The 10,492-nt window shown below is 39.7% G+C and overlaps 1 protein-coding gene across 1 annotated transcript in view; it reads left to right on the top strand.

Annotated features, from left to right (window-relative positions):
• Positions 1–485: 485 nt before the first annotated feature.
• The window catches only part of LOC128985440 (uncharacterized), a 36,452-nt gene continuing 26,445 nt past the window's right edge, over positions 486–10,492 (top strand). The window contains exons 1-2 of the mRNA XM_054404921.1: positions 486–613; positions 7,812–8,207. Coding sequence (XP_054260896.1) covers positions 7,829–8,207 — 379 coding nt within the window. The 5' untranslated portion in view covers positions 486–613; positions 7,812–7,828. The remainder of the gene's footprint in view (positions 614–7,811; positions 8,208–10,492) is intronic.

Genomic DNA, 10,492 nt, shown 5'->3' with positions numbered 1-10,492 from the left:
GGGAGCGGGAGCGGCTAAAGCCAGGGTTGCCAACTTGACCCACGCGCACGCGTGCACTTAGGACAAATAGTTGTGTTAATTATTTGGCAGAGTTTGAGTTGGCCAGACTGTGTCCCCCTTCCATTCTCCTAACCAACCGCTACCGCTATCCCCGACCGCTATCGCTCTTCGTGCATAAACAGCCCCATTCACAGCGTAAGCGAGCCCGCTATCGCCCCGCTCCCGCTCTTGGTGCATAAACGGGGCCTTAGTAATACCATAGAATAAAAAAACACCTTTATATTACTTCATCTATGGTAATACCATAGAATAAATAAACACCAAATACCACAGACAATATACTGTAGTAGTGCAAAGTGCAAGTGCAGTGCAGTCAGCAATGCGGAACGGAGTGCGACTGTGCGAGTGCGAACTGCGAAGTGCGAGTGCCAGTGCGAGTAGCAGTCAGTAGCAGCACTAGCAGCAGTGCAGACTGCAGAGTGCAGACGAACGAGAGTAAACAAACTACGAGAGCCAAATTGTTCTGTATGAAAGAGCTTTATAGCGAGGCTAGAGTCTACCTACGGCTACGTTTATAGTGAATTAAGTAATTTAGGCGAAACATTGGAGCACCGTAAGTGTTTGTGTTAAATTATAATTAGTAAATGTTATTGTAGCTTAATTGACTACAGACTAGGGAATAGGGATGAGCATCGATAGGTAAACCATCTATAGGTAACAATCGATGTACCGATAACCTCATTGCGAAAACATCGATATTTTTGGGATTAAAATAGCGATTTTTTTACAGGTTTTCGTCTACTTTTCGTACTCTCCATTAATCATAGATAGGTATCTCAATACTTGGCCAAAAACATTGATGTTTGACGAAAACATCGGTATCCTATCATCGATGTAAGTTAATAAACATCGAACAACGATGTTTCGAAAACATTGGGCGCGTTCTGGGAACATGTACTGGTGCACCGGTGCAGATTAACCGGTGACTTATTCACCCGTACCGCCCCGGGGCAAGAGTCTTGGTATCCCAGAGCGGTTATTCACCGGTTTACGGTACACATCAGATTATAATTTACACATTCACCTATTATTTACTTAATAATATTTAAACCAAACAAACTTTTCCTCACAGAATAAATTATTTGAAAATTACTCACTTAATACGTAATTTAACCCCCTCATAGAATAAATTATTCACTCATTACGCAACATAACCTATAAAACTGATGAACATTATTCGATGGACCCGCCATCTTGCCGTAGCTGCATGTTGTTGTCCAAGAAACTGACCAATCAGAGGCCGCCGGTGTATTATGCACCGTTCAATTTCTCCGGTGCATAAATCTTGCACCGGTGGAGGAAAAAGAGGAAATAGCTGTCTGCTAAGTTAACTCACCGGTCTCCCAGAACGACACATTTTTTGCACCGGTGCACCGGTGCATGTTCCCAGAACGCGCTCATTGACTGTCAATGCTCATCCCTATTACGGACATCCTGAAAACAATGGTTAAGAAAACTGGTTTCTGTTTCAGTCAAATCATTAACTTACTCCTTAAATTAAAACAGGCCTACATTATAACTTTCCTATTAGCCAATGATATAAATAATTGAAAACTAATTCCAAAACTATCAAGAAAATCAATCCAGCTATTTTATTACCACCCAAAAATCGTAATATTACCGCTTTACAGTCTAACTAAATGGGCTAAATGTTGAACACCTTTGGCTTGTATCCAGTCTCCTGTCTCTAGACACGTCCACACATGCAGACTTGAGACAAAAGTTTTGTTTCTTGTCTCTGTAAAGCCTAGTCCACACATGGAGACTGAGTCGGCCGACTGTCTGCCGACTGTGCGCGGACAGTCGGCAGACAGGCTGTCAACACAGTTTCAGATACAAGTTTCCGAAGTGTTTTGCGTCCACACTAGCCAGCCAGTGTTTCCATGTTTGTTGGTATGGTGACCGAGGAGGACGTAATTATATCCTGTGTGGGCTTCATTTTTCTGAGCCATGGGCCTAATGAATCTAGGAAGAGACTATGATGGACTCAACATTTTCTCGAGCAAGGTTCGTACGATGGTCGCAATCTTCTATCAGACCTTCAGATTAGGTGGAGGATTTAGTAACTTCACGAGGTTGACTTCTAAAGATTTTGAAATTTTGCTGGGCTTTGTTGGTCTTAATATGTTAAACTTGAAGAGATGAACAATTCAATAAAATGTCATATAATGATATAAATCATTGAAAACTAATTCAAAAACTTTCAAGAAACTCAATCCAGCTCTTTTATTACCACCCAAAAATCATAATATTACCGCTTTGCAGTCTAATTAAATGGGCTGAATGTTGAACACCTTCGGCTTGTATCCAGTCTGCTGTCTCCAGACACGTCCACACATGCAGACTTGAGACAAAAGTTTTGTCTCTTGTCTCCGTGTTTCCCATTCGAACGGGAAACAGAAAACACTGTATTTTGTCTCCAGAAACACCGAAATTTGTCTGCCGACAGTCGGCCGACATACTGGAGACAAAATAGCAACATACTGGAGACAGTCGGCAGACAATGTTTCCGCAGACAAATCGCCATGTGTGGACGAGGCTTAACACAGTATTTTGTCTCCAGAAACACCAAAATTTGTCTGCCGACAGTCGGCCGTCTTACTAAATAGAAAATAGCAACACTCCGGAGACAGTCGGCAGACAATGTTTCCGCAGACAAATCACCATGTGTGGACAAGGCTAAATATAGGCTACCATTATTTTTCACCGCTGATGAATATTTCTTAAGATATTGCCGTAAAAATATACAATATTACAATAAACGAGGTAGAATGGATGACATTTTACAAGTGGAATGAACTGTGGGTGAAGTAGGTAAGCCAACAGCTGATTGTTTTCAATCATAGTCAATCTAATGGAAATGGCAACTTTATTAGCTAACTCTGATTCTGCAATTTGAAAATAAACTGATTAAGTTACACTTTTCACTTTCTAAGACCAAAAAGTTAAAAACACAAATGATGTAATTTATTATTTTTACCAGTAAGCTTATTTTATTCTTATTAATGATTTATATTTCACCATTTATGAAAACATAATAAAATGGTTCTATTCTAACATAACTTAACCAATCCAAACCTCTAGAACAATAGCAAACTCCTTTTTAGCGAATTTCCCTATAGGGAAGCAGCTATTACCGTAGGGCCTAGATCTCATGGTAAGACCTAGGCCCGGGACCGATTTACTTTTTCATTTTGATGTCCCCAGAGGCCAAAAACACCATTTGTTCTAATTTGTCTATTAAATCTAAGAGGGTGTCAGAATTGGCAACATGATGTGTAGGATCGAGTGGAAGTACAGTTAAGTTGCACGATTCAAACATGGTAGTCAGCTGTCTGTGTTCAAGGTTATGAGTCGGCGATAGTAAGTCAGTGTTAAAATCACCCATGATCAAAACATGACGGTATTTGAACATCTCGTTAAGCAGAGCATTTTCAAAATCAAGCAGATGCCCTGATCTTGGTGGGCGGTAGCATTGACTATACACCTCTACGGTAGAGGTGTATAGTCAATGGCGGTAGCACACTCCTAGTAACAGCGCATCTGCTCCAGGTAAACTGATCTCAATAAATAGGAATTCTGGCCCAGCCGAGTACTCCGATGGTGAAGAAAAGACTGTTTTAAACTTTAAATCCTCCCTGATATAGACCGCAACGCCACCGCCCTGTTTAACAATCCTGTCATTACGTTGCAGCACATACCCAGGGAGAGACACCTCATTTGAATGAATACTCGGCTTTAGCCAGGATTCAGAAATGCTAATTAAATCAAAATTACCGGGACAAAATATTTCTCTAACCTCATCAATGTGGGCACGCAAAGACTGGGCATTGATGTGCGTCGCTTTCAGGTGTTTGGGATATGGAGATAAGGAGCGAGAAGGACAATCAGTGGTGGACAGTGTAGGGTGAGGGGTGGGGGAGGGGGGAGAGATAAGCGGGTCGCTGTGGCGAGCACTGTGCGGCTGTGGACTCGCTATCCCGGGTCCACAGGTCGGGACGTCACGACAGGCGCACCCGAGATCACCGTACAAGCAGCGATCACTGATACACACTCACACACATACATAGGCTACATACTTAAATTATTAAAGTAAATCAAAATTACTGTAAAGAATAAAACAACACGCTTGTCTGGCTCCGCTACCAATTTACAAATGAACAAAAAATAAAAGTTTTTTTTAATAAAATACATCTAAAGAAACTAAACTCAATGACATTAAATTCAACTATAAAACTTCATATGCCTATTCATCCTACATTTGTAAACAAACAGATTTTTTTTTTATTTATTATTTGAACGTGAACTTTTCCATGCAAAGATTATAAAAATAAAGGAACAAATGTTAATAAATAAATTAATTTATTGTTTGCAATACCATATTACACACTAAGATAATATATACAGGGTGGCGCAGATGGATCGGGTGGTTTTAAAATACTTGTCAAACTGTTAATTTTAAAGTTATTGGATTGAAATAAAGTGCAAAACGTGTAGTTACAATGGAAGTTTATTGAAAAAAAATTGTTAAGTTAGTTTTTAATAATTACACCCATCAAATGCCTTCCTTCTCGAGCGACGCATTCTTGGAGTCGGTCCTTGAGGTTCCGCATTGCTCGCTCATGCACATCACCAGGAATTGATGTGATTTCGTTGTGAATTGCAGCCTTCATCTCCTGAATGGTCCAGGGTTTGTTCATGTAGACCCTTAATTCAGGAGTTGAAGGCTGCAATTCACAACGAAATCACATCAATTCCTGGTGATGTGCTTGAGCGAGCAATGCGGAACCTCAAGGACCAACTCCAAGAATGCGTCGCTCGAGAAGGAAGGATTTGATGGGTGTAATTTTTAAAAACTAACTTAACATTTTTTTTGTCAATAAACTTCCATTGTAACTATACGTTTTGCACTTTATTTCAATCCAATACCTTTAAAGTTGACAGTTTGACAAGTATTTTAAAATCACCCGATCCATCTGCGCCACCCTGTATATAAATAAATAGAGAACAAACTTAACTTTAAAACTTTAAGATCATAAAATATAGTTTCATATTTAATTTAAAACAAAAATAACAAAATCTATTTCAGTTTAATAGTAATATTCATTACTATTCTTTAAAAGTGTAAATGTAAAAATAAACAAAATATTAAGAAATATATTATGTAAAATTGTAAATTAACATAATAAAATTAAAAAGGATAGAAAAATAGTAGCTGGTGATAAAAATTAAACAGAATCTTAACTGTTAGCTGAAGCAGTGTTATGGGCCAAAGCTGGTAGGTCGGTCAGACTCGCCGCCACCTTCTTCTCCCTGCTCTTGTCCACCCAGAGCACTCTGCCATCGTGGGTCCAGACGTTTCCCACGCCGAACCTTGCCACCGCCTGCTTATATACAGTTGCTGACAAAGGTGCGTCAGGTCCTCCTTGATGGTGACGCCTGTCCCCTTTAGCCGCTTCTTCACATCAAATACAGTCCGTCGGGCCCGGTATGTGCTGAATCGGAGGATGATGGGCCGATGCCGCTCCCTGCCGTCGTCTCCCGTTGTCTGCAGCTTGCCGACTCGATGGGAACGGGAGATTGCGTCTTTTGGCAGTTCCACACCAAGTTTTTCCCGACATAGCTTGACCACCAACTCGTCAGTGCTCTCATCTTTAGTCTCCTTGACACCAAAATACGAATGTTGTCCCTTCGCTGATATTGTTCGAGGTCATCCGTCCTTTTAACAAGTCTGTTATTTACTTCTTCTATCTTCTTCTGAAGACTCGTCACGTCGTCCTGCAGCTTGCAGATAACGTCGTTAAACGAAGCCAACGCCCGACAGCGGTTTTCAACGCCCTCTGCACGACTGCCTCAACAGTGGCGAGCAAGGCCGGGTCGATGTTGTCATTGTTGGAGGTAGTCTGATGCTTAGGCATGGTTGTGACAGACGAGGACGGGCTGGCGCTGGCGGTTGGAGACGGTGCTGATAAGGAGCGTTGGACGTTCCGCTTCTCCATAGCAGATAGCAGCACTGACTTGCCCTTATGTCCTGACCTCAGGTTCTGAGGTGATCGGATCATGGACACTTGAAGGTTATGTTTGTTTAGTTATGTTTTAAAAACTCATTAAAACACTATAAGTACCAGTCTCACTATTGCATTAGTTAGCGCACTCTGAAGTAAAAGTGTTGCGAAAAAGTCACTTGCGATATCTACGTAATTAACTTAGATAATTGAGAATATCGCAGAGCCGAAATGACGTGTGCCTTACTCTAACAAGTTCATCCCCTCTCTCCTAGCAATCTGTGTTTGGTAGAAAACTGTCAGCTGTAGGCTTAGTTAACCCACAGTTCATTCCACTTGTAAATATCATCCATCTTACCTTGTTTATTGTAATGTTATATAACATACGGTGATATATTGAGAAATATTCATCAGCGGTGAATAATAATGGTATATTTGGATTCAGGAGGTAAAAAACTATAAAGTAAGATATCAAAAATCCAAAAATTTGTTTGGAGGCACCTATACTAAATAAATACTACAATAAGTACAAAATAAGTCAACTCTGAGAGTGGAGTGGAGGGAGAGTCAGTTACTTGCTAAATTATTCTCCAGGAACTACCTGATGAAGAAATGGGCTGAATAAGTAGGCCAAAGTAAATTTTTTATTGCCTTCTCAAATTTTCTGGTCTCGAGGCTTCTCAGGCTCTCCGGGAGCATATTGAACAGCTTCCATGCCATGGGGAGAAACGGCATTGAGTGCTAACTTAGTTAGGCGGTATCTGGGTATATCCATCTCGTGGTACAGCTACCTGTAGTGTGGTGCTGGACATTGCTTCTGGTACTAAACTCATAAATGAATACTCGTATAGGCGATCTAACTTAGGTCATCACACGGTTGCACCAGAAAAATAACGTTTTCTGATAGAGCAAACATTCCTCCCTATTCTCGTACTTCGCCACCTTACTTACTGAGAATACCATATGATAGAGGCCTATACAACAAGATCCAGCACCTGGTGGTACGGTATCTTCACTATAGTAATTTGCACTAGCCATCATTGACTATTTGCACTCCAAGCTTAGACAATTTTTAGACTCAACATGCATGAATTGCATGGCCCAGTCATCACTTCCATGATTCCATAGCTTCGTTCATTTACACAACGTAACGTACTATTGGAAAAGATAATCCTAGTAACGGCACTGAGCTGCTTTTTGCCGTCATTCACCCCTCTCTCTTAGATATACTATATCACAAGCCTTTTTAAGATATAGGCCTATGTAAATATTCATATAAAATTTATTGAAAAGAAAAATAACCTAAAATAATGTTAATGCGAAATATCAAATTACCGGTACTGTCGTGGGCATAAGAAAAATATTAAATTGAAAACGTAAGATATTGTTTTGATAACAAATTAAAGAATAACTTATAGTGAGTGGCCACATTGTAATCAGAACAGCATCTTGGCTATTCCAGTTTGTTATATCCATATCCGCACACACAGTCAAAGTTCTATCCGTCAAACATGGCAAAAAGTCAAAATCCCTGTGTCACCAATGTAAGAAAATAACTTACCAAAGAAGTAAAACTAGTAAGCCCAGGGATAATTTCAGCAAAAGTCTGGTAAGTCTAGCCATATCTCATCTCCATTCATACTTGGCTTAAAATACCTACATTGTATGGTCGCCATTTCATAAGAAAGTAAAGTAAAGTATCTCTATATTCACTTGCATTATTTTTAACCATTTTCCCATTTACAGGGAATAAGCTGAAAAATATGGAATCACTATCGAAGCCCAGCAAATATTCATCTCGTCTCAGGCCAAGAAACAGTCAATCATCCTGTGTTGTTCCTCAATCTATTGTTGAGACAGAGACACCCCATAGTCTTTCATCTGGGAAGGATGAATTGCAAAAGGAGGATGACCGCATACAAGCTATGAACACTGATGTTGAAGGTCCCTCTAAAAGAAGTTTTTGTTGCACATCAATTGGAATGGAAAAAATAAAATTAGAAATCATGTTAGACCAAAATAAAGTAGATAGATATACAGATGAAGGATTTTCCAAAGAGGAATGTTCACCTGAAAGTCCTGAAACTAGAAGAGAGAGAATAGACATCATATCTCGTCAGTGTCGCCTGCACCCAGCCAACAGTAAGTTTATTGTTTTGACCATTAAATGCTTAAAATACCCTTGCCGCAGCAAACCTGCAGACTAAGCGAATTATCATTTGCCTGATTGGATTTACACCAAAATGTCTCCTTAAAAATATCACATATATTCCCTATTTAAATAGCATTAATTTAATACTTAGGTTTGCTGCAACAGGGAGGAAAAAAGGTGTTTTTTTTTTTTGTAAAATGTTATAAAAGTTTAGTATGAAATGAATGCATTTTCCAAATGTTATCAAAATATGCTCATAAACAAGCAAACTACAACAGTTTGAACAATTTTTTCCATCCATATACAAAGCCCAAAGTACCCATGAACCTTTTTAGAAAACTACAAGTCACACCCCCTCCCCCCCATAAACCGTATACAGTACTTAAAATATTCATCATGACGAGAAACCTTGCACAAAACTATCCATTATTTCATCGTAATTGCTTTCTAAAAGGAACTCTTCATATATCTAATGTTAAAAATACGCCAGCTGTACTTTTTTGTTTGTTAATCTTAATAGTATATTTTGTACCTAGGGCCTAAAATGAGGTTTTGCTGGCTTGAGATAGTTATTAAGTTCGAGACGAAGTCGAGAACTGAAATCGATCGAGAGCTGCAAAACCATTTCGGCTCTAGGTACAAACGCTATTTTTCACCACACTATACCCTATCCCCACTATTCACCACAATATTAAAGCACACTGATAGTCAACACAACTGCAACTTTAAGGTGTTATGTTAAAATGACTCTTATTAATTACAAAATAATTAATAAATGCACGTATATTAACTCAACACAAAATCTATTTCATGAATGTTTACAAAACAAAAACAATAGAAAAACATATGATAGTAAATATATGTATAAATGAATTATAAACAGTCTTAGAGAAGACATAACAGTCTCCCCCACTATTTTGAACTTGCAGTGTATTATTATGAAAGCACAAAGTCCTTGTATCGGCCCGGCATTTGCCTTTGTCGCCTTGATCTTTCTTGATTCTCAGGAATATGGCTATTGTTCGTTTCTGTTCCCTGAACTACTGGAACCTCTGCATTGTTTGCTTTGGGAGTTGGTGGTCTTTCGGAAATTGACGGTCCTTCGGAAGTTGATGGTCCTTCGGAAGTTGATGGTCTTACGGAAGTTGATGGTCTTTCAGGAGTTGATGGTCTTAAGGGAGTTGATGGTCTTTCAGGAATTGACAGTCTTTCAGGATTAGAACAAGTAACAGCCTTAGAATTTTCTTTTGTGCTGTGTTTAGAAGCCCGTGGAACATCAAATATGTGGATTGGTCCCGTGGTAACAATTTTTGGTTTTGGTATCAAAGTAGACCGCAATTGATCAATGTGTCGTTTAACAAGTCGGCCTGACTTGTCAAGGGAAACTAGATAGTGTCGAGTTCCCAACTTTTTGTTTACTTCTCCAAACTCCCAAACGTTCTTGTTGTTTATGAAGAGACGAACCTGAACTCTCTCCCCCTCGTTGAATGAACGTGCAGATGGAGCATTTCTAGTTGAAGCTTTTTGTACGTTGGGAAAAATGGCATCCATTCGTATTCTTAACTTCCTGTGGAGGTAAAGTTCAGCCGGTGATTTGCCACATGCTAGAGGAGTTGCCCGGTACCGCATTAAGATCTTCTGGACCTTTATTGCCATTGGTATGTTTTCCGAAGCTGTGGACTTCAGGCGGTTCTTCAATGTTTGAACAGAGCGTTCTGCTAAGCCGTTTGTTGCTGGATGTCCTGGAGATATGAATTTCTGGAAAATGCCGTGCAATTTGCAATAAGCTTGGAATGTATCACTTTGAAAAATTGAGGCGTTGTCAGATACCATAACATTCGGGTAGCCGTGTGTTGCAAAAATCTGTTCAAGCAGATTTATGGTATTGGAGCTGGATGGTGCATCTTTGATTACTTTTATCTCCGCCCATTTTGATCTAGCATCAATACACACGAGGAAGTTGAAGCCTTGAAACGGTCCTGCGTAGTCAATGTGTATTCTTTCCCAGTTCTCTTTTGGGATTTCCCACGGGTGATTGGGAGCTTTGGGCGGATTTGACCGTGTTAGTGCACAATTTTCACATCCTTTCACAAGATGCTCAATGTCCTTGTCAATATTTGGCCAGTAAACATAGCGCCGTGCTAGCTGTTTCATTTTTGTGATTCCAAGATGACTTTCGTGAAGTTCATTTAGAATCTTGTTTCTAAGTAGTGATGGAATGTAAACTCTTTCTCCCCGGAAAATAATGTTTTCGACCAACGTAAAATCAGAATCA

This window comes from Macrosteles quadrilineatus, unplaced genomic scaffold (assembly GCF_028750875.1).
Source record: "Macrosteles quadrilineatus isolate MER2022 unplaced genomic scaffold, UCM_ALF_1.0 Scaffold_1__1_contigs__length_201487025, whole genome shotgun sequence".
Classification (NCBI taxonomy): Eukaryota; Metazoa; Arthropoda; class Insecta; order Hemiptera; family Cicadellidae; genus Macrosteles; species Macrosteles quadrilineatus.
The sequence above is the reverse complement of the archived record's forward strand: the minus strand, read 5'-3'. Positions and strand labels throughout refer to the sequence as shown.